The following is a 24469-nucleotide window of genomic DNA, read 5'->3' as shown; positions in this document are numbered from 1 at the left end:
TGTACAATATGTCAGCTGGGCCTGGGGAAATTTTATGAAGTGAAAGATTTGTTTTCTTTGGAGGAATCTGATTGAAATATACAAAATTTGAGAGATACAGACCGAGTAGATTGAGGGAATCTCTTCCCCGTGGCAAACATGTCCAAGTCCAGAGGGCAGACCTTTTCAGGTGAGGAGATCTGAGAGAATTCTTTCACCAATAGGATGGTAAAAATGTGAAACTGAAGATTAAAAAATGCTGGAAATCATAGCGGGTCAGGCAGCATCCTTGGAGAGAGCAAGCTAATGTTTTGAGTTTATACAAATGCTGTCCCCTCCACACTTCATGTCAGCTCTGACGAAATGCTGCGATTTCCAGCATTTTTTGTCTTCGGTGCAAGATTCCAGCATCTGCAGTAATTTGCTCCTAAATTGTAGAAATATTGAATGTGCTGCCTGAATGAGTAATTAAAAATGTCAGGGCATAGTAGGAATGTTGGCGAGTTATGAAGAATACAGTGAAGTCCTTTGGATTTTTTGAGTCTTGAATTATGAGCAACTGTGAAATTAATTCATTTCTAACTGTGTTTCTATCTTCTCTCTCTAGGAGAAAGTATGAGAATTGCATCTGCAGAGTTTGCAGAAGATCCCTGCTCTTCCGTAAAGCGTGGAACCATGGTTCGGGCAGCCCGTGCTCTGCTTTCTGGAGTAACGCGTTTGTTGATCCTTGCTGACATGGCGGATGTCATGAGGCTTTTAACTCATTTAAAAATTGTAAGATTTTACTGAAGATTTCAAATAGCTAATCATGTTTTAACATATTAATTGTCTTAACATTCACACATTACAGTAATTCATAAACTGACAATAAAAATGTTACTTGCACGTGTCAGTTAAATGAGCAGACAGAGAAAATATTATTACTATAAAAGCTTTGACCCAAGCTTCTATGAAATGTTTCAATATTTATTTATAACATTGTGTGACTTGATCCTTACACAAATTTAGCATTTATAAAATAGTGCATTTCAACTTAAGGCATTATGTCTAAACCACAATTAACAGGTAGAGGAATCTTTGGATGCTGTGAAGAATGCCACCAATGAGCAGGATCTGGCCAGTCGCTTCAAGGAATTCGGGAAGGAGATGGTCAAACTAAATTATGTGGCTGCTAGAAGACAGCAGGTATGACAAAAAATGCTGTGTTCATCGTACACAGTATGTAATTTTGCTAAGATGAGAGCACCAAATGAGTTAGATTAATTTTCTAGCAGCCTCAGTGGAAAATTTAAAGGTTTTCTAACCAAGAGAAGTAGCCTAGTTTAAAAAAAAATCTGTATAGTTAGGTAATTAAGTGTAGGGAATTCAAATTTGTGTGACTGGAATGAATCAGTATTTATTTTTTCCATTTGCTTAGACTTGCTACAAAATTACAGAGTATTTACACTACAGCAGCTGATCATTTGGTGGAGCATGTCCCTAACAGTGATTATACACCTCACAATTCTCCTTCCACTGCTCTTCCTTTAACTGATCAACAGATCCTTCTATTCCTTTCCTTTCTCCCGCATGCTAATCTGGTTTACCCATTGATGTTTCAATTCTTTCATCGCTACAATTTGCTGATGTATCAAGTTCCATGCTTTCACCACTCTGTAGGTGAAGAGCAAGTGAAAGAAGGGCCTGGGGATGAGGATGAGGACCCTGGGTCTGTACATAGTAACCATCAGTCAGAAGAATAGACAAAAGTAGACCCTGTAGACATTCAACACCAGTCAGTTCCAGTTAGAAGAATGAGTAAAAGAAGAATCCAGAGAGAGACGTCAAAGGACTACAGGATGAGTTTAAAAAAGAGCAAGAGGTTGGAGAACTTGCAGGGTTTCTTTGAAAAAGAGGCAAGAGAGTGAGAGTTCAGCAGGGTTCAGGGCTAGTTATTGCTACTGCTTGTGGAGCATTAGAGCTATATTTAGGCAGAAATCGGTGTCACAGGAAAGTAATAGGTTAATTTGGGTAGTGAGAATTGCTGTTTTGGGTTATCAGTTATCTCAAACAGTGGACCAACACCTTAATTTGCCCAGACTGTGTGGTAGTTGGTGTGCAATGCCCGGTCATGTTAAAAGAACTCCCACACAGGCAGTTAGGGATAGGCAATAAATGCTGGCTTAACCAGCATCACCATATTATGTGAATAAATGGATTAAAACATTTGCGAGAACTCTGATACTGTGTTCAAATACAGAAAAGTCGCAACATTTGACTATGTTTGGGCTGTGAAGTGGCAAGTAATATTTGCACCACAAAAGTAGCAGGCAAAGACCGTCTCCAACAACAGAGAATCTAACAATCTCCCCTTGATTCATTGCTGAATCTCTTACTATCAGCATTCTTGGTGTTAGCATTAATGCTCTTAAATTGTAATACCACTGTGCCCAACAGTTTTTGCCATCTATCTCTTAGCAGAGAAGCAAAAAACGTTAACTGCTAAAAAGGTGTACATAACTGATTTTGTTTCCCAATTGCAGGAACTGAAAGATCTTCACTCGAGGGATGAAATGGCAGCAGCTCGGGGTGCTTTGAAGAAGAATGCAACAATGCTCTATACTGCCTCCCAAGCATTTCTCCGACACCCTGATGTAGCTGCTACCAGAGTGAATCGCGATTATGTCTTCAAACAAGTACAAGAGGCTATTGCTGGAATTTCGAATGCAGCCCAGTCTACTTCAGTGCCAGATGACAAACATGGACCAATTGGCATTGGTGAGCTGGCTGCAGCATTGAATGAATTTGATGTAAGTACCTTGGACATTATGCCAAGATGTTTGGATTTCCACGGAATAGAATCCGTAGAATCCGTACAGTGTGTAAGCAGGCTATTTGGCCCATTTGAAGACCATCCCACCCAGACCCACACCCTACCCTATCCTATCCCATATTTTAGCTGAACAATTAAAAATTGTATGCTAATTCGTGTCTTCCAGTCACAGCAACTTGTGTTCATGTCTTTTAATTAGGAATGAGGATTTGGATCACATGTTCATGCACAATTTCCAGTGCGCAATTTATGATCAACAGATTTTCTTTGCTCAGGGAATTAGTTTTATTCAGCATTCAAAATCTTGGATCCTAATAGGTGTTGAGTTTGATTACAGTTACAAGGAAAAGTGAGATCTAATAATATGTTTGTGTCCTTTTCTCTCTGGTTAAAAATAAAGAAATGCTGTGATCTCTATCCCATGAACCAGAAAAGTAACTCTAATTTACTCATCACAGATACTGACAAACATTTCCAGAATTCTTTGTGTTGATTTGAATTGCATTGTTGCACTGAAGTGTTTACTTAAGGATTTGGACTTGTAACCAGACGGGCACGAGGATTAGCTAAAATAGTAACAAATTGCTTGCAGTCTTCACCTTATCAATGTTATTTACTTACTGACCTAAGTTTGAAACTTTTGAATGTATCTGAATTTTTGCACTGTTACAATCCGTACAGATCAATAATGATTAAGAAAAAACTTTTAATTTCCAATTAATAGCTGAAAAGCATATAATGATATTAATTTAAGATTTGTACTATTAACTTATAATTAATTTTGCAAGCAGCTTGGACCTTGAACAACAGAAAGGAACATTTCTCTTTTATGCTGATTTAAGCATACAATCTTTTACCGTAAACAATCCATTGTCCTGTCCAAGCTTTGGATGAGTTTGATTTCCCATTTGTGATAGAAACAGTTACTTGAACTTGCTGGGTGCTTCCTTCAACTGTTGAGAAAGTTTCCCAGATCCACCCTGTAAAGTCCACTCTGCTGATTCACACCTCTGATTAAAGATACATACAGTTTGTAACTGTCACAATGCATATGTGCAGATGCATCACCTCATTTCAAAAATAATATGCATTAAACTCATTAGTAATATTTTGACAATAGTAACATTCCAGAGCAGTGTAACTCAGTTTCGTTCAGAATGTATTGCAGAAGTGTGACTTGCTATCTGTAGCTTCTGTCCTGTGCCAGTATTTATACCTATAACAGTGTAACTATCCAGTTGCTAGCTTTCTCCAACTTGGCGGGTCAGGCAGGATTTGTGCAGGGAAACAGAATTAGCATTTCAGATTGATGTTTTTCATCAGAAATCGAGTAAAAGCTTGTTTTCCCCTATCACTCCATCAGCCTCTGTATTCAATGGATCATTCTCTGCCATTTCTGCCAGATCCAGTGTGATGTGCCCACCAAGTGCATCTTTGCCTGTCACCCTGTTTCAGCTTTCTGTAGGGATCAAGCAGAGTCAATATGGTTTCATGAAGGTGGTCTCATGCCTGAGAAATTTAGTAGAATTCTTTGAGAAGGTTAACAACCAAGATAGATAAAGGGGGAGCATTGGATTCTATATAGCTGGATTTTCAGAAGGCCTCAGGGGAGGTGATGGCCTAGTGGTGTTATCAGTAGACTATTAATCCAGAAACTAGGGTGATGTTCTGGGGACTTGAGTTTGAATCGTGTCAAGGCTGATGGTGGAATTTGAATTCCATAAAGTCTGATATTTAAGAATCTACTGATGACCACGAAATCATTGACGATTGTTGGAAAAACCCATCTGGTTCACTAATGGAAGGAAACTTGCCTGCCTTACCTGGTCTGGCCTACATGTGACTTCAGACTCATGGCAATGTGGTTGACTTTCATTTGTCCCCTGAAATGGACTAGCAAGCTGTTTGGTTGTATTAATTGCTACAAAGTCTAAGGTGCACCACATATAGCCTACTTTATAAGAACTCCTGGTATCTGTGGGAGTATATTAGCATGGATAGAGGATTGGCTAACAAATAGAATTGCGATAAAGGGAGCATTTTCAGCAGGCAGCCTGTGGTGTGCCACAGGAATCCGTGCTGTGGCCACCATTATTTACAATATGCATTAATGACTTGGATGAGGAAAGTGAATGTATTACTGCCAAATTTGCGGATGACACAAAAATCAGTCGGAAGGCAAGTGGTGAGGATGAGTCGGAGTCTGCAGATGGATATGGACTGATCAAGTGAGTAGGCAAAAACTTAGCTGATTGAATGTAATGTGGCAAAATGTAAGGTTATTTTGGCAGGAGGAATAGAAGAGTTGAATATTATTTAAATGGAGAAAGACTGCAGAAAGCTACACAGATTTGGAAGTCTTCAGTTATGAATCTCAAACAGCTCGAAACCAAGTTTTTATTCATTCATTGGATGTGGGTGTCACTGGCTGGCCAGCATTCATTGTCAACATCCCTCATTGCCCTTGAGAAAGTAATAATGAGCTGTTGCCTTGAACTGCTGCAGTTGCTGTGCTGTAGTTAGACTCTCAATGCTATCAAGGAGGAAACTCCACGATTCTTCCAGAAGGTTGACGGGTAATAGGTAAGGCAAATGGAATGTTGGCTTTTCTTTCAAAGGGAATGAAACCTAGAAGTAAGGGCATTTTGCTAAAACTGTATAATGCACTGATTAGACCATGCTGGAATACTGTGAATAGTTTTGGGTCCCTTACCTAAGGAGAAGTACATTCGCATTGGAGGCAGTCCAAAGAACATTCACTGGGCTGATACCAGGTATGAAGGGCCTGTCTTATGAGGAGAGGTTGTACTTGTTGGAAAAATGAAAAATATACAAGATTCATAGAGGACTTGGGTTATCAAATCAGCCATGATCTTTTAAAATCATGGAGCTGAGTCAATGGGCTGAATGGCCTCCTTCTGCTCCTGTGTCTTATCGTCCATTCCACACCACATGCAATCAGATAATTGCGTTGGAGAACATCTCTGATCTCTTCACAAGTTTGACCCTGAGCTTCTGCTTAATTGTCATTTTTATTATCTAACTTGGTCTAATACTGACCAATTTTGCCCATCTCACTTCTCGTGAAGCTCACACAAGCTGAGGAGCAGTACATATCTTTTGACTCTGGATGCTACAGTCTGCTGAACTGAACGTGGAGTTGAAAAACTTTAAATTATGATCTGTGCCTCAATCTTGTTCCACATTTTCCTTTCATATAATTCATTTTGTTGGGGTTGTCTTCATCTTCATTTGTTCTTTATCCTATTATGTCGCATAGAAATAGTTTGCATATAGTATTTCATGTCTTGTGGACACAATCTTTTTTGCTTCAATATATCCATTATAACTCCTTCTGGCTATTGCATCATGTAATCATCATTATTTAATCTCCACCGGCATCCATTCTATCTCAGATTTTTTCGTTTTGTTATCCTTGACCCCTTCCACCCTTCTACTGACACAAACTCCTACATTTCCTTTTCTGTTTGGATCTGACAAAATGTTATCGACCTGAAACATTAGCTCTCTCTGCAGATGCTGGCTGACTACTAAGTTTCTCAAGCATTTGTTTTTTTCTTATTTCCGATTACAAGCATCTACAGTATTTTGCTATTACTGTAACTAGCATTTAACTCTTCTAAATCATTAATATAGCTCAAACTTTAATATTAGAAATATATTCATTATTCATTATTGACCACATTGAACTGAGAGTACTTACTTTGTAAAGTTGACTTCTTAAAATGTTTGCCTGAATATTCCAAAGTGAAAGCTGCTGAGTAACTCAAGTAGGATACGTTTATTTTGCCTTTTATTAATAGCTTAGGTTGCAGTATTTGATACAAATATTTTCAGTTGTGGTTATTTGCAAATGGTATTATGAAAGAGTTGGTGCTCAATGTTCAAATGTTTTACCTTGATTAAACATAGGTATTGTCTAAATTAATTGAGTAGTTTTTTTTCCCCTGATTGCAATCTTATCTGTATTTTCCTTTACTATTAAGATTGATGGGTTAGGGGAGGTGATGGCAGAGTGGTATTATCACTAGAATATTAATCCTTAGATCCAAGTAAAATTCTGGGGTCTTTGGTTTGAATCCTGCTTTGGCAGATTTTGGAATTTGAAATCAATAAAAAATATCTGGCTTTAAAAATGCAAATATTGTCCAAGAAACCATTGTTTACCAGGAACAACACATCTGGTTCACTCCTCATGTCCTTCCTTACTTGGGAACAAAAACAAAGTTGCTGGAAAAGCTCAGCAGGTCTGGCAGCATCTGTGGAGGACAAAACAGAGATAATGTTTCGGGTCGGTGACCCTTCCTCAGAACTTCCTCATTTCTGAGGAAGGGTCACTGGACCCGAAACGTTAACTCTGTTTTCTTCTCCAAAGATGCTGCCAGACCTGCTGAGCTTTTCCAGCAACTTTGTTTTTGTTCCTGATTTACAGCATCCGCAGTTCTTTTGGTTTTTATTTCCTTCCTTACTTTGCCTGGCCTACAAGTGATTCCACACTCTCAGAAATGTAGTTTTGAATCTCAACTGCCCTCAGGGCAATTCATGATTGGTGATGAACGCTGACCTAGCCAGCGACACCCACATCCTCTGAGTAAATTTTGAAAAAAACTAATTCATTGCTGCAACTGAACTATTTAATTTAATTTTGCACACAGTGGATTTTAATTTACTGTGAAATTGGATATTCATTTTACTGTGAAAATGAATTCATTATGTGGGAAGTGTAAAGTTGTTTTTAAATTGTAGTGGAGAGTGTTTTTGGATAAACATCTGAATTATCAGTCTGTCATACAAATAAATACTACATTTGAGCAGTCGGTAGTCCAAAATCAAGACGATATTTGTGAAAGTGGTATCAAGAAGCTGTGCAAGACTGGAGTCACTGGAAGACACTCCCTTCATTGGTTGGACCTTGCACAAGTTAGGGGACAACTGTCTCAAGTCAGGAAGGAGAGATCCCAACCAGAGTGAGACAGCCAAAGTGAATACATGGTTCAGAGAACTTGGAAGCAACATGGGAATTTAATGCCGAGTGGAAGAAGTGCTTTTTGTCTGTTTTTTTTTCCTTCTTGGCTCATAGTTTATAAGTTTTTTTTTATTTTTGAACAGAGTAGTCTAAAGTCCAGGATCAGGACCCAGCATAAAAGAGTGACATCATGGCTAGTAAGTTCTTTGGTGATAACTCCTAATTTGATTATCTATTTTGGGATATTTTCAGATTGTAGGTAAATAAGGGAAATATTTACAGGCTACAAACGAAAAGACTGGTACAAAATGTTTAGGAGTGAAATTAAGAACTAATCAAATAAAATAGAATTGCAGGACCCAGCGATGTGTTATACCTGCATGACATGGGAGCTGCTGGACCCCATTGTGGTTCATAGTGACCACAAGTTTTGGTTGCTTGAGGAACTGTGACTTGGAGTTTGAGCTGGAGGTTCAGCTTTGAATACTGTGACATATCAACTGGGAGCGTTACTTGGACACTGTTTCAGGAGGCAGTCACACCCTTTAGATTAACTACCTCAAATTCAGTCAGTGGTGAGGGACATGAGGGTGTGACTACCAGCAAGGCAGGGAAAGGGCTCCAGGAAGTAGTGTTGAAGGACCCTCACCCCTTGAACTTGTCTGACAGGTTTGAGATTCATGCTCCCTGTAAGGCCGAGAGTGGCTGCTGTAGAGAGGATGAGCAAATTGACCTTAGCACTGTGGTGCTGGGAACCATTCAAGAGTTGGGAGAAAAGAGAAATGTAGTTATAATTGAGTCAGGGGAATAAATACTGTTAACCAAAAGAACTTCGGATGCTGTAAATCAGGAACAAAAACAGAAGTTGCTGGAAAAGCTCAGCAGATCTGACGCATCTGTGAAGAAAAATCAGTTAACGTTTTCGGTCTCGTTCTGAGGAAGGGTCACCACATTAGTACATGTTTGTGATAACCTGGGTTTCAAGACATTTTCAGTAATTGTTTGTTTTGACCTGCGTCAATGTAGCTTTTCACCTAACAAAGAGACAAGCATTTGCAAAAGACTACATGACGTCTGTGTCCCTCAATGCCCATAATTAACCCAAATGTATGATCCTACTTGCCTGTTAAAATACAAAACCTAACTGAATAATTGAAAAGTGAACTCAATCATGTAAGCTATCGATGTTAACCTGAATGAGCAGTAGAACGTGCATGCGAAACAGTAACAACGTTGTAGTAAGATACAAGATATTTAGTTGTCCAGAAAATTTTTGGAATTATCCATTTTTTAAAGAAAGCATGAATTATTGTTTGAGTATAGCAGAGTTTAAGAAACTAAAATATGTCTAAAAATTACAACATAAAATTTGAGGAATGAGGGAGAATTTTCATTATCATCTGGCTGCTAATTTATTGAATATATCCATCATTCATTTCTTTATGGAAAAAATTAATTGATTTCTTGAAAGGGCAAGTTATCTGGTCATGATCGCACTTAGTTACCATTATTTGGTCTCTAGAAGCTGAATTTATGTTGCCTCTTCAGCAGCTGGAGGTGGGCCATGGAATTCTTTGATAGTCTCCCTATTGCCCACCTGCTCAAAATAATTGTTTTAATAATTGTTCATACAAGACCTAAGCTAACTGGACCACCTATGTCCTACCTATGACCTTAAGTGAGCAATAAATGAGTACTTTAAAATTGTTTCCTATCTGCCTTCCATTTATTGACAGCTGGGAGGGGCATAGGAGCAGAATCGGGCAGAGTTTGTATAATTACACTGCTTAAGCCTCGGGTGGAAGAGCCTCAATCTATAACTGCCTTTCCACATTGTGTGGTCACTCCCACTTCCCTCAGGTGTCATTTGCCCTCTGTCATGCAACTGCAATGTTATGTAAGCATATGGTTGTGACAGGGTTAATGTGGAAGACTGTGTTAAGCTCTGCCTGATCTGAGGCCATCATAAGAACTTGGGTGGAAAAAGTAGGATCTCAGAGATGACAAATGTATTATCCTGGGTTTCCTAATAGTTTTCATGAGAGTGTCTGTAACTTGTACTTAGTTGCCACCCTGCAATAAACTTCATTTCTTTAAGATACGAGCCTGTTCTCTTTCTACTTGCAGTGGTTTTCCTCTACTAATTTAGGCTAAGTCGACTCAGTCAGAAAATTAGGATGGTGGCAGCTGTGTATGCAACTATATGTTGGCAGTGGTTGGCATTATATCCTCATATAACAGGCAAAGGTTTTGCAAAAACATTATATCTGGAAGAGTGTGAACTAGTCCACATTGTCAGAAGAATAGAGAGCCAGCATTTTAGAATTAGATTTTATTGTGACGCGTACTCAAGTACGGGGATACAGGAGTACAGTTTAAAATGTACAAAGCCACCATTGCTGGCGCCATCTTCGGTACATGGATAGCTATGTATTAAAAACTTGGGTACAAAATAGAGAAAGAAGGAAATAAAGTTAAAAGTTCAACATTACAGTCCTTGAGAGCTTAGTCATGCCCACAAGAGTTCGATCTCTTCTGCACCAGGTTCGATGTCGCTGTGCTGACTTGATCTCTCCCGCACTAGACTCGATCATCTCTGCACTTCACAAAGTCGATACCGTCCACAGTAGATTAAAGTAAGAGAAAACAGGTACAGCAAGTGTTCAGAAAGGCAACTGGGATGCTGCTGTTTTTGCAAGCAGACTTGAATACAAAATCAGGATGGTCTTTGCAACGGTTGGACAGGGCATTGGTGAGACCCACATCCTGAGTAAAATTTTGATTTTCTTGTTAAAGAAAGGACAGATTGCAACAAGAGCAATTCAGAGCCACTGAGTTGATTATTAGGATGAGGATGTTTTCTTATGAAGAGAGGTTGGAATCTCTATGCATTGAAGCGTAGAATGAGAGTTGACGTTACTGAAGTCTGAACGAACTTGACATGGAAGATTCTGAAAGGATGTTTTCCCTTTATAGGTCAGTCTAAAACTAAGCGACATACCTTAAAAGTAGGAGGCTACCATTTAAGAACTTCTCTAAGAAGATCATTGTGAAGTGATTTATAGCTTTTAACTCCTATTTGGAGCAAGAGTATTTCCCTGATGATTTTTTTTCTTGCTAAGTTCAAACTAATCAATCCCACAAATGGTTAGTCTTAGGAGTTTAAGATTCAGATAACCATCCCGCTGGGGAAGAAATTGCTTGAATATTACCTTTCTGCAAATGGCCAACTTAATTTTAATAAGCCATAGCTTTGCTATAAATGTCCTAGATATTTTAAAGATCTGGGATCTGTTTGTTCAGAATACACTTCCCCACTTGAGCAGTATATGAGAGCAGGAGCTCATTTCAGTTGTAACAGACAAAACGTCTTAAATGAGATGAGTTACTAATTTTACAATTTTATTCACTTAAGTTAATAAACAATATACTTTTAAGTGAATAAGAAAACTCCTGTGTCAAAAGTTGTTCTACCAAATCAAATAGAATCTGGTTCGATCTTATTTATAAATATGTCTTGTGTCTTGTGAATATCTAAAAGTGGAATACCTAACCATATTGAAGAATAGAATATCCATCAACGTTTAAAATAAACTTTTTTAATCTTGAAGCCTGAACACACAAGATATCTTCCAATGAAAGTGTCTTCTTTTTTAAGTTTGGATCCCTCCTACTTTGCAAGTGTTGCGTAAACCCTCTGTAACAGAGTCCTCCCGCTTTTATGTGAAGCAGGATCATTTAACATTATTTCTTTGTTACTTATGAATTTGAGCTTTTACCTGGTTAATATTTTTGTAATGTATTTAGCTTTTTTTGCGAGGCAACTACTTTAATCTTTATTAATCCTGAAATAATACTGCAAAAGTTTCAGTAAAGATGATGTTTAATTTCTGTCGTCTGAGTTTTATTTGATCCTGGTATCAAATGATACTTTATCGTGTGATAAGGAACTTTGCCTTCTGTGATCAGATGGATACTTCAGGTTTTATGGTTCTAGTATCACTTATGTAGTTAACATCATATTTTCACACTGAGATGTGATGGTGCGATCTCTTTAGGCCTTCTTTTCTGTGATTAAACCATTGTCCATACCTCTTTATTGTCCATATAGCACTGGTTTGTTAACTTATTTCATAGTGCACGTGTCACCTTGATTTCCCGTTCAAGGTATTTCACTATTTCAGAGGGAACATTCCTGGCTTTTTCTGCGAGCTGCAATGAAGTCTTTAATGATTAACTCCTTGTGCTACGTGAATCTTTATCTTTAAATGTTTTGAATAGCTATCTGTGTCCTAGTTAATTTGCTAATTTTATTTCTCAATTAAAGCAACATTTCTAACAAGGGTTGTTCCAATTAATGTTTGGAACTCTGTTTACCCAAATACTCTTAGAGCAGAGATGGATAGATACATTGATTCTTGACTAACAAAGGGATCAGAGTGTATTGGGGTAAGTAGGAAAATGAAGTTAAGGCCACAATTAGATTAGCTATGATCTCATTGAATAGTGAAACAGACTTGAGGGGCAAATAGCTTACTAATGTTTCCAAAGGGTACGTTTCTATAACCATACAATTATTCCGAACTTGTCTTTAGCTTTGCGCTTTTTAAATTCCGTACTGCAAATTCCTTGTAACTGTTGTAAAAATGCCTTTTCAGTTCTTCCACAGTTGTAGTTCTGGCAGTCACAGTTTTCATATGTTACCTTCCTTTCTGTTTCAATTGTTTTGGGGCAGGAGTCACACTCCAGAGAGTGAGCCTGTGAAATTCTCTACCACAAAGTGGTTGAAGCCAAAACATTGTGTTTTCAAGAAGGAGGTAGGTGTAGCTGTTATGGCTAAAGGGATTAAGGTATTTACCTTCAATGATCAGCCATGTTCATATTGAATGGCAGAACAGGCACAAGGGGTCAAATAGCCTACTCCCTGCTTCTATTTTTTGTGTCACATGGACCAATAGTTTTCTTCATTTATTCATAGGATATGGGTGTTGCTGGCTAGGCCAGCATTTGTTGTCCATCTCTAAAGGCCCTCAAAATTGGTGGTAAGGTGCTGCCTTGAACTGCTGCTGTTGTTGGGTATAAGGAACGAGTTACAGGGTTTTGATCAGGGACTGAAGGAACAGTCAGAAGTTATGTATCTTGGAGGGGAGCTTGCGGGTAGTGATGTTCCAATGCATCTACTGACCTGGTCTTCTAGGTTGCAGAGCTTGAGTTTTGAAGGTACTGTCAAACTAGGCTTCATGAGTTGCTGCATTACACCTTGTGGCTGGTACGGACTTCTGCCACTGTGCATCAGTGATGAACATAATGGATGACATGCCAACCAAGCAGGCTGCCTTGTCCTTGATGAAGTTAAACTGCAGAGTACTTGATTGTTGCTGGAGTTGTACCTATGCAGTACTTGATATGCAGGGAAATTAGAATTTATTGATTTGTTTTGAAGGGCTTGCATTAATTGTAAAAAATAGTTTCTTGCTTTAACAAAATAATTGAGGAATTTAAAGAAATTTTGACTTATTATGCTGCATCTGATCCAAGGATCATTGCAGGCTCCAGTGTTTTAAATGAGCAGTTTCAATATTTTGCCCCAGGCAGATGCATTCCAATATTGAAGGAAAGCAGACCTTAAACACTGGCCTTTCTATGATCCTAACAGTCACAGGATGGATGGCAACTTCAAACTTTTCTCATTATCCCACCCCACCCAACCTTTTTGCCTGCTCTGTTTCAATTTTCTCCCTTCAAATATTTATTCAGTTCACTATAGTAATTTGCTAGTGAATTTCTTTGTGGCAACCTTTTCGGGAATTGTTCTAAATTACTTGTTGTATGAAACTTCATTTCACCTTTTTTGGTCCTTCTTGTCAATTACTTTGTTCCCCTGTTAATTCAACCAATAGGAGCAAATTCTTAAGTAAGCTATCACCTATCCTAAATGAGTGCATCTGTGAAAAGTCCACTTAATTTTCTATGTTCCAACGAGAGAGATTGTAGTTTCTCTAATTTCTCTATTTAACTGAAGCCTTCCTTCCTTGGTATCATTTCAGTAAATCTCATCAAGCTGTTAATGTGGTGCCCAGTTTTGTATAACAGTCTTAATGGCTCCAGCTGATGTGATAAGCATGTTATATCATACAGACCTGAGGGGCAACAGCTTAGAAACTTGAAGGAGAAAGACCTATTACATGGATCTTCCTTGTTTCTAACAATGTCGATCACATAAATGTAACTTGTATGTTGCTATCATGCAATAAACTATACTCGTTTAATATGCCATTCCTCAATCAATTACCAGATATTCAGGGCCTTGCCAACACTCAAATGTGGCAGCTGGAAACCACTGACCGAAGAGTGTTTTATTTTTGTTACATGTGGGATATGGGCACTGCTGGCTGGCCAGCATTTATTGGCCATCTCTAGTGGCCCTCAAGAAAGTGGTGAGCTGTTTCTTGAACTGCTTCAGTCTATCTACAGTAGGTGGACCCACAATGGCAATTATAGGATTTTGACCAAGCGACAGTGAAGGAACAGTGATATATTTCCAAGTCAGGTGAGTGGCTTGAAGGGTGTAGTGCTTGGAGCCAGCTGGATCTTGTTGACTGAGATCCTTGATTGGGGTTTTTTACCTGGACCAATCAGGATAGCCCCTGCTGACCAATATAACCAGGAGATTTGCCTTAGCCCAGCTGAGGAATCCTGGTTGGCGAATTGGCAGGAGCTGGAGGCCAAAGTCTCGGCTCGCTTCGGCCGCTGGACAGAACTGCTCCAAGTGCTGTCTTATAGGAGTCAAGTGCTGGTCATTAACTGGCTGATGACCTCCATGTTGTGGTACCGGCTGGTCCCTTTGGTCCCTCCTCCTAGTTTTATCGCTGACATCCAGAGAACGTTGGTTCATTTCTTCTGGGACAAAAGGATGCACTGGGTCGTGGCACAGGTTCTGACTCTCCCTGTTGAGGAGGGCGGTCAGTTGCTGGTGTGCGTCTGCACCCACGTGGCAACTTTTCGCCTTCAGACCTTGCAGCGACATCTTTACCTTTTACGTTGAGCCTCCTTCAAGGTAGTGTGCCCTGGTGACATATTTTTTCCACCAGGTGTGTAACCTCAAATATGACATGCAGCTGCTGTTTATTGACCGTGACGGTTTGGAGGTCACCCTTGGGACGCTACCTGTCTTTTACCAGGACCTGATCACTGGAACATGGGCGACTCGCATCGCGCCTACCCTCTGGCAGGAATGGTGACCATTGTCAGAGAGCCACTGTTCAGGAATCGCACCTCTGTAGTCACCAGTTTGACTGGTTGTTGGAGGCGAGGGCCATGGCTGTGGGCGTGACCAGAGTCGGGGACATGCTGGGCTGGATGCTGCCACAGGAATTGGCATGCAGGGCTGTAGTAGACATTCAGTGCCGCAAAGCAACGGTGCTCGGATCTGGTGTTGTGCACCAGTTGGACGCTCAGGTGTGCAGTGGGATCCTGTCTGTGTGTATCCCTGCTCAGAAGGAATTTCACACTGAGTCCAGGATCCTGTATCTCCCCCAGGAGATACAGGATCCCACAACCTGAGCCACCTCTGGAATTTGACCTTTGTATCTTTTAAAAATGTAGAACAGTGAGCCCTGTACAGACTGCTGCTGTACACATTCACCTCGTCTCCTTCATCCCTGCTCGGACACACCTTGGCATGCCCATTTGCCACTGAGCAGCAGGGATTCTCGATGGAGGGCACACTACGCGGGAGTCCTCCCTCTTTCCCTTGGGGATCTGGGGTGGATGGTACTGCACGCAGCAGTCCTATGTAACCGCAGATTGCAGTGGTTCACGGACTCCCAGCCCAACTGCCTGTTTGGTGGCGCTATGGAGTCTGTGGACCATGCATATATTGCGTGTGGGTGCTTGCACTCCCTTTTCAGTTACCTCCAAAGACCTCCTTTAGTGTTTTTGGTAGCACTTCAGCCCATGCTCCTGATCTTTGGACACCCAGTACAGAGGGGGGCTGACAAGACAGAGGATCTCCTCGTGGGCCTGCTCGTGGGCCTGGCCAAGCTGGCCATTAATAGGTCCAGGCAGTGGGCTGTGGAAGGGGTTGTTATGGCCGACTGCCTTTTGGCTGCGTCTGCGCCCGGGTGTCCCTGGAGAAGGGGCACATGATGTGCATCGGCGCTCTCGATGCCTTTCGGGAGAGGTGGGCACCGGAAGGTGTTGATTGCGTTGTGTCCCCCAAAATCTCAATTTTGATTTGACCAATACCCTCCTGACTTTTTCTTTTACATGGGCATTGCCTCTGCAGAGGCTCTGTTTGGTACTGATGCTTTGGTCACATGGGTGATTTTCCTGGTGGTGGTATGTTAATAAAGTTATTTGCACACCTGGTGATTTTTTACTATGTCTCATGCCTGCACGTGAAAGAAAAGAAGGGAAAAAAAGAAAAAGGGGGAAAAAAAAAAGAAAAAATTAACCAGGAGATTAGAATTTCTTCTGTTCAGGTGACTGACTCCGAGCTGGCTGGCCACAGCCAGTGTTTGGTGCAGAAGTAAATTAAAGGTTGACTTGGTGATGTGATACCAGCCTCTGAGCAGTTATTTCAGAGGGGAAATCTGAAGGTGGTGGGGTTCCCATATGTCTGCTTCTAGATGGTAGTGGTTGTGGGTTTGGAACGTGTTGTCTAAAGACCATTTGAATTTCTGCGCTGCATTCTGTAGATTGTACCCATGCTGCTGTGTGTCGGTGGTCAAGAGAATCAATGTTTGTAGATGTTGTTTGCTTTAAATATAAATTTCAGGTCATTTCTTCTGTATGGAAGAAATTTTTGTTAGGATATATTTTTGTATGCATGAGTGCACTTTGAAAAATCTTGAGAATATTGCATTCTAATGCAAACCTTGTCTTTATTGATTATTCTTGCAACTAACGTTTCAGCACAATTTGGTATCCCACTTCTGTATCTAAAAACAGAGAATATAAAAGTTATACCTGTTTATAGCAAATTCACTTTTTTCTCTCAGAAAACTTTTTCAACAGTTGGACATGTCATTTCACTGGATACAATGTGAAACACCCTTCATTACTGTCAAAGGAAATTAAAGAGTGCAGAAACAGCTATTTAACCCAACCAATCTGTGTCAGCATTTTAACTTTATTTGAACCTCTTCCTATCCTTCTGATCTTAATCCTTAAGTATAACCCACCATTCCCTCTCCCTCACATACTGAAACTGAATCACAGCTCAAACTGTGAAGGCTCGCTATGTGATGAGATATTAGTAATAGGTAATATATACATACCTGTGTTGAGCACCTGCTGCCACAAGATGAACAAGAACAAACATATGGCAGTGGATTCTGCTGGCACCATTGTCCCTTGTGCCAAAACATCACTATTCATTCTCTGGCCTCTGTGTCCAAAAGCGTTAATGTGAATGAAGTGGTCAGTGATGTCTGGGACAGGGAAGTGCGCAGCACCCTGGGAATCATTACCTTTGAATCACCAGCAATTAGGGACCCCATAATACCTAATACTGCGTGTATTACTGTGGGTTTGTGTGTAATGTTGCCTTTTAAAAGGACCTCACATCAGTGGTCTTGCAGTCCCGTTCTTCAGAGTTTGGGACACCTACCCTGTCCAGCCAGGTGTGGTCGCATCCATTTTCTTCACCATTGCATACTTTCAAAATCCAGATTGATGGAAATTTACACAGTCTTTACAGCCTTGGTTCAACCATGGACAAAATAGCTGAATTCCAGAGGTGAGGTAACATCAAGATCACACTCGAGCAAGTGTGGTATCAAGGAGACTGAGCAAAACTGCAATCAATGGGCATTAGAGGGCAAGCCCTTTGCTGGTTGGTGTCATACTTAACACACACAAGCTTGACATGATTTGTCAAGGTCAGTCATCTCAGTTCCAGTACATCTCTGAAGGAGTTCCTCAGGGTAATATCTGAAGGCACAACCATCTTCAGCTGCTTCAATGACTTTCCCTCCATCTTTAAGGTCACAATTGAGGATGTTTACCTATGATCGTACAATGTTCGTCACCGTTCGCTTCTCTTCAGATACTGAAGTAGTCCGTATCCAAATGCAACAGGATCTAGACAATATCCAGGCTTGGGCTGACAAGTAATATTTGACCCAAACAAATGCCTGCCTCTTTTAAGAGACAATCTAATTTTCACCACATGACATTCAATGGCGATACCATCACTGAATCCCCCACTATCAACATTGTGGGTGTTACCATTGACCAGAAACTAAACTGGACTCACCATACAAATACAGTGGTGACAAGAGCTGGTCAGATGCTAGGAATACTGCAGCTAGCAACTCACCTTCTGGCTCCCCAAAGCATGTCCGCAAGTTTAAAAGTCAGGAGTATGATGGAATATTCCCCACTTGCCTGGCTAGGTGCAGCTCCAACAACACTCAAGAAGCTTGACACCATCCAGGACAAAGCAGCTGGCTGCTTGGTTGGCATGGATAGAGTGGAAACCATGAGGCATTTTCCTGGGGAGAGGAGTCAATTACTAGGGGACACATATTCAAGGTGTGTTGGGGAGTGCGGAATTTGAAATGTCCGAGGCAAATGTTTCTCACAAAGGGTGATGAGCTGCCACGGAGGTGATGGAAGCAGACAATATTGCAGCATTCAAGTAGTACTGGACAAATACATCAACAGGAAGGGAAAAGAGGGAATCCGATCCTGTAAGTGAAGGCTCTTTTAATATGGAAGGGCAAAATGCCTCAGAGCAGGCTTTGAGGGCTGAATGGCCTGTTCCTGCGCTATATTGTTCTTTGTTCTTTGATTAAAAATATACTGTGAATGTTGCTGAGGCTACAAGGTTTGAGATAAAAGGAGAGGCTGGATAGGCTGGGATTTCTTTTTCCCTGGAACATAGGATACTAAAGGGGTGACCTCACAGAGGTTTATAAAATTATGGGCACAGGTAAGTGACCAAGGCTTTTTCCCCAGGATAGGGGAGACCAAAGTTTGAGGGCGTAGGTTTAAGGTGAGAGAGGAAAGATTTAAACGGGCCCTGATGGACACCTTCTTTACACAATGGGTGCTGCATAAATGGAACAAGCTGCCAGAGGAAGTGGTGGAGGTGAGAAGAATTACAACATTTGAAAGATATTTGGATAGGAAAGATTTAGAGGGACGTAAGACCATTAGACATCAGACCAGAAATTAGGCCATTCGGTCCACTCGGTCTGCTTTGCCATTCTGTTACAGCTGATAAATTTCTCAACCCCATTCTTGTGCCTTCTCCTTGTAACATTTGAGCCCCTTGGTAATCTGGAACCTATCTATCTCTGTCGTAAATATACTCAATGACCTGGCCTCTATAGGCTTTTGCGGCAATGAATTCCATACATTCACCACTCTCTGGCTAAAGAAGTTTCCTCTCATCTCCATTCTAAAGGGTCTCCCCTATAATGTAAGACTGTGTCCTTGGGTCCTAGTCACTCCTACTAATGGAAACATCTTCCCAATGGCCATTCTGTCCAGGCCGTTCAATATTTTGTAAGTTTCAATTAGATTCCCGCTTATCCTCCTAAACTCCATCGAGCATAGACCCAGAGTCCTCAAATGTTCCTCATATATTGAGCCTTTAATTCCTGGGATCATTCTCTTGAACCTTCCCTGCACTTGCTCCAGGGCCAGTACATCTATCCTGAGGTATGGGGCCCAAAGTTGCTCACAATATTCTAAATGTGGTCTGACCAGAGCCTGATAAATCCTCAGCAGTACATCCTTGCTTTTAGATTCTAGTCTTAAAATAAATGCCAACGTTGTATTTGCCTTACTAAGTACCCACTCAACCTGCAAATTTATCTTAAGAACCCTGGACTAGGACCCTAAGTTCCATTGCACTTCAGATTTCTGAAATTTCTCCCCATTTAGAAAATAGTCTACGCCTCTATCTTCCTACCAAAGTCCATGGTCTCACACTTTCCCACATTGTATTCCATTTGCCACTCATTTGCCCACTTTCCTAACTGTCTAAATCCTTCTGTAGCTTCTCCGCCTCCTCAATACTGCTTGTCCATCCACCTATCTTTGAATCAGCTGCAAACTCAGCCAGAATGCCCTCAGTTCCTTCATCTAGATCATTAATGTATAAACTGAAAAGTTGTAGTCCCAACACTGACCCTTGCAGAACACCACTGGCCAATGGCTGCTATCTTGAGGAGGACCCTTTTATCCCCACTCTCTGCTTTCTGTCAGACAACTAATCTTCTGTCTGTGCTAGTCCCTTGCCTCGAACACCATGGGCTCTTATCTTTCTGAGCATTATTGTGTGCAGCACCTTGCCAAAGTCTTCTGGAAGTCCAAGTAGATAACATCCAAAGGCTCTCCTTGGTCTAACCTGCTTGTTACCTGCTCAATGAATTCTACCAGATTTGTCAGGCATGACCTTCCCTTGATGAAACCATGCTGACCTTCCCTATTTTACCATGCACTTCCAAGTATTCAGTAATCTTATCTTTCACAATGGACTCAAATTTTACCAATGACCTAGGTGAGGCTAATCAGCCTGTAATTTCCTGCCTTTTGCCTTGCTCCCTTCTTAAACAGGGAGGTTACATTAGTAATTGTCCAGACTGCTGGGACCCTCCCTGATTTCAGCGATTCCTGAAAGATCACCACTAACACTTCTATTATCTCTTCAGCTATCTCCTTCAGAACTCCTGGGCTGTAGTCCATCTGGTCCAGGTTATCTATCCACCTTCTGACCTTTTTCAGTTTTTCTAGCACCTTCTTGGTGATAGTCACCATACTCACCTCTGCCCCCCCTCGACTCTCTTGAATTTTTGGGATGTTACTCGTGTCTTCCACCATGACAACTGATGCAAAGTACTTGTTCAATTCCTCTGCCATTTCTTTGTTCCCCTTTACTAATACTCCAGTGTCATTTTTCAGCAGCCCAATGTCCATTTTGCTTCCCTTTTGCCCTTTGTATATGTGAAGAAATGCTTGCAATCCTTTGTTTTTCATATTACTGGCTAGCCTACCCTCATTTATCTTCTTATTTCTTTTCTCATTGTCCTTTGTTGGTCTTTGTAGGCTTCCCAATCTTCTGGCTTACCACTACCCTTCACCGCATTATATGCTTTCTCTTTTGCTTTTTGGCTGTCCCTGACTTTGTAGTCAGTCATGGTTGCCTCATTCTTTAGGTATGCTACTTTTTCCGAGGGAAAATTTTTGCTGTGTCTCCTGGATTACTGCCAGAAACATCAGCCATTACTGTTCCACTGCCTTTTCTGCTAGGCTCCTCCCCCAGTCAGTTCCAGTCAACCACTTCCCTCATGCCTCTGTAATTGCCTTCATTAATCTATAATACCGTTACATCTGATTCCAGCTTCTCCCTCTCAAATTGCAGAGTGAGTTCTGTCAAATTATGGTCACTGCATCCTAAGAGTTCCTTTACCTCAAGCTGCCTTATCAAGTCTGCCTTGTGGCACATTGCAGAATCTAGAATTGGCTGTGCCCTGGTGGGCTCCACCACAAGCTGCTCCAAAAAGCCATCTCATAAACAGACATTCCACAAAATCCTATTGTTGTGATCCACTACCAACCTGATTTTCCCAGTCCATCTGCATTTTGAAATCCCCCATGATCACTGTAACCTTGCCTTTTTTACACACCTTTTCAATGTCCTGGCATATCTTGTGCGCATGTCTTCACTACTGTTTGGAGGCTTGTACATAACTCCCATTATGATTTTTTTAACCTTTTGCAGTTCCTTACCTCTATCCACACAGATTCTCTACCCTACATTTCTTGCTATTGATTTAATTTCATTTCTTACTAATAAGACAACGCCAGCCCCTCTGCCCACCTGCCTGATAGGGTGTACGTCCTTGGATAATTAGCTCCGTATCCTGATCCCCCTGCAGCCACGTCTCTGCCCGCCACGTTATACCTGCCAATTCTGATCTGCGCCACAAGTTCATTTACCTTGTTGTGTATACTGGGTACATTCAAATACAACACGTTTGGTCCTGTATTTACTGACTCTCTTCTCATTGTCATCCCTTTATCCGGTGTGCTTGAAGTTTTGATTCCTAACACTTTCTAAACACTCTTAACTCTAGGAACAGCGTGGATCTAGTGAAGAAAGTCTGAGACTGGTGCGGTTGGGAAAAGGGGCAAGTCGTACAGTCAGGGCAGGCTGGAAAAGAGCAGAATGAGGTAGAACTGATAAATTAAAATGCATTTCTTTCAATGCAAGAGGTCTAACAGGTAAGGCAGATGAACTCAGGGCATGGTTGGGAGCATGGGACCAGGATATCACAGCAATTACAGAGACATGACTCAGGGATGGACAGGACTGGCAGCTTAATGTTCTGGGTATAGACGCCATAGGAAGAACAGAAAGAGAGGAGGGAGAGTGGTGTTTTTGATGAGATATGACATTACGGCTGGATTTAGGGAGAATATTCCTGGGAATACATCCAGGTAAGTTATTTGGGTGGAACTGAGAAAGAAGAAAGGGATGATCACCTCATCGTTATTGTACTATAGGCTCCCCTATAGTCAGTGGGAAATTGAGAAACAAATTTGCAAGGAGATCTTAGCTATCTGTGTAAAAATAATAGGGTGGTTCTGGTAGGGGATTTTAACTTGCCAAACATAGACTGGGACTGCCACTGTGTTAAGAGCTTGGATGGAGAGGAATTTGTTCAGCGTGTACAAGAAAATTTTCTGATCCAGTCTGTGGATATAGCTACTAGACAAGGTGTAAACTTTGACCTACTCTTGGGAAACAAGGCAGCGCAGATGACTGAGGTGTCAGTGAGGAAGCACTTTGGGGCTAGCAACCATAACACTACCAGAAGGATGTGGTGGCTTTGGAGAGGGTACAGAAAAGATTTACTAGGATGTTGCCTGGTATGGTGGGAATTAGCTATGAGGAGAGGTTGGAGAAACTTGGGTTGTTCTCACTGGAACGATGGAGGTTGAGGGGTGACCTCATAGAGGTCTCCAAGATTATGAAGGGCATGGATAGAGCGGACAAGTCAGAAGCTTTTACCCAGGGTGGAAGAGTCAGTTACCAGGGGCCATGGGTCTAAGGTGCGAGGGACAAGGTTTAAAGGTGATGTACAAGGAAAATTTTTTTGCTCAGCGTGGTAGGTACCTGGAATTCGCTGCTGGGGGAGGTAGTGGAAGCAGATAGTATAGTGACTTTTAAAGGGCATCTTGACAAATATATGAATAGGATGGGAATAGAGGGATACAGTCCATGGAAGGGTAAGGGATTTTAGTTGTGATGGTCAGCATGTCGGTGCAGGCTTGGAGGGCTGAAGGGCCTGTTCCTGTACTGTAATTTTCTTTGTTCTTGTTCTCTTTGTTCTATAATTCTAGTAGTTTTAATATATGATGGAAAAGGATAGACCTAGTAGTTTTAATATATGATAGAAAAGGATAGACCGGATCTAAAAGTTAACTTCAAGATTGGCCTTCCTCCAATGGAGAATTTTATCAGGGCAGAACTTTCAAAAGTTGATTGGGGGTGGATGTTTGCAGATAAATGGACAGCTGGAAAATGGGAAGCCTTCAAAAATGAGATAATTAGAGTCCAGAGACAATATGTTCCTGTTAGGTTGAAGGGCAAGGCTGGTAGATGTGGGGAGTGCTGGATGACAAGAGAAATTGAGGTTTTGGTTAAGCAAAATAAGGTGTAGACAGCAGAGATCAAGTGAATCATTAGTGTATAAAGGCAATAGGAGTTTTCTATAGAAGGAAATCAGTAGGGCAAAAAGAGAACATGAGATAGCTTTGGCAAATAGGATTAAGGAGAATCCAAAGGAATTTTATAAACGCATTAAGGACTAAAGGATAACTAGGGAGAGAATAGGGCCTCTTAACGATCAGCAAGGCTGCCTATGTGTGGGACTGCAGGAGACAGGTGAGATGCTAAAGAAGTATTTTGCATCAATGTTTACCATGGAGAAGGATACAGAAGATATGGAGTGTGGGGAAATAAAATAGCAACATCTTGAAAAATGTCCATATTACAGAGGAGGTGGTGCTGGATGGCTTATAATGCATAACAATGGAAAAATCCCTGGGACCTGATCACGTGTACCTTAAAACTCTGTAGCAAGCTCGGGAAGTGATTAGCAGGGCCCCTTGCTGAGATATTTGTATCATCTATAGCTGCAGGTGAGGTGCCAGAAGATTGCAGGTTGGCTAACGTGCTGCCACTGTTTAAGAAATGTGGTCAGGAAAAGCCAGGGAACTATAGACCAATGATGGGCAAGCTTTTGGAGGGAATCCTGATGGACAAGATGTGTATGTATTTGGAAAGGCAAGGACTGATTAGGGTTTTTCGAAGAAGTAACAAAGAGGATTGATTGACGGCAGAGCATTGGACATGATCTATATGGACTTCGGTGAGGCGTTTTGACAAGGTTCCTCATGGTAGACTGGTTAGCAAGGCTATATCACATGGAATACAGGGAGAACTAGCCATTTTGATACAGACCTGGCTTGAAGGAAGAAGACAGAAGGTGGTGGTGGAGGGTTGCTTTTCAGAGTGGAAGCCAATGACCAGCAGTGTGCAGAAGGCTTGCTGCTGGGTCCACTGCTTTTCTTCATTTATATAAATGATTTGGATGTGAACATTAGGAGTATGGTTAGTAAGTTTGCAGATGACACCAAAATTGGAGGTAACAAGAACTGCCGATGCT

At 41.2% G+C, this 24469-nt stretch overlaps 1 protein-coding gene across 3 annotated transcripts in view; it reads left to right on the top strand.

Annotated features, from left to right (window-relative positions):
- LOC109923508 (catenin alpha-2-like) overlaps positions 1-24469 on the top strand; it is a 437044-nt gene that overhangs the window by 96694 nt on the left and 315881 nt on the right. For all 3 annotated transcript variants that reach the window (XM_048602775.1, XM_048602784.1, XM_020523539.2), the window contains exons 4-6: positions 587-753; positions 1045-1164; positions 2502-2768. In XM_048602775.1, coding sequence (XP_048458732.1) covers positions 587-753; positions 1045-1164; positions 2502-2768 — 554 coding nt within the window. The remainder of the gene's footprint in view (positions 1-586; positions 754-1044; positions 1165-2501; positions 2769-24469) is intronic.

This window comes from Rhincodon typus, chromosome 1 (genome assembly GCF_021869965.1).
Source record: "Rhincodon typus isolate 14 chromosome 1, sRhiTyp1.1, whole genome shotgun sequence".
In the NCBI taxonomy this organism is placed as follows: Eukaryota; Metazoa; Chordata; class Chondrichthyes; order Orectolobiformes; family Rhincodontidae; genus Rhincodon; species Rhincodon typus.
This window is presented reverse-complemented; position numbering and strand designations above follow the sequence as displayed.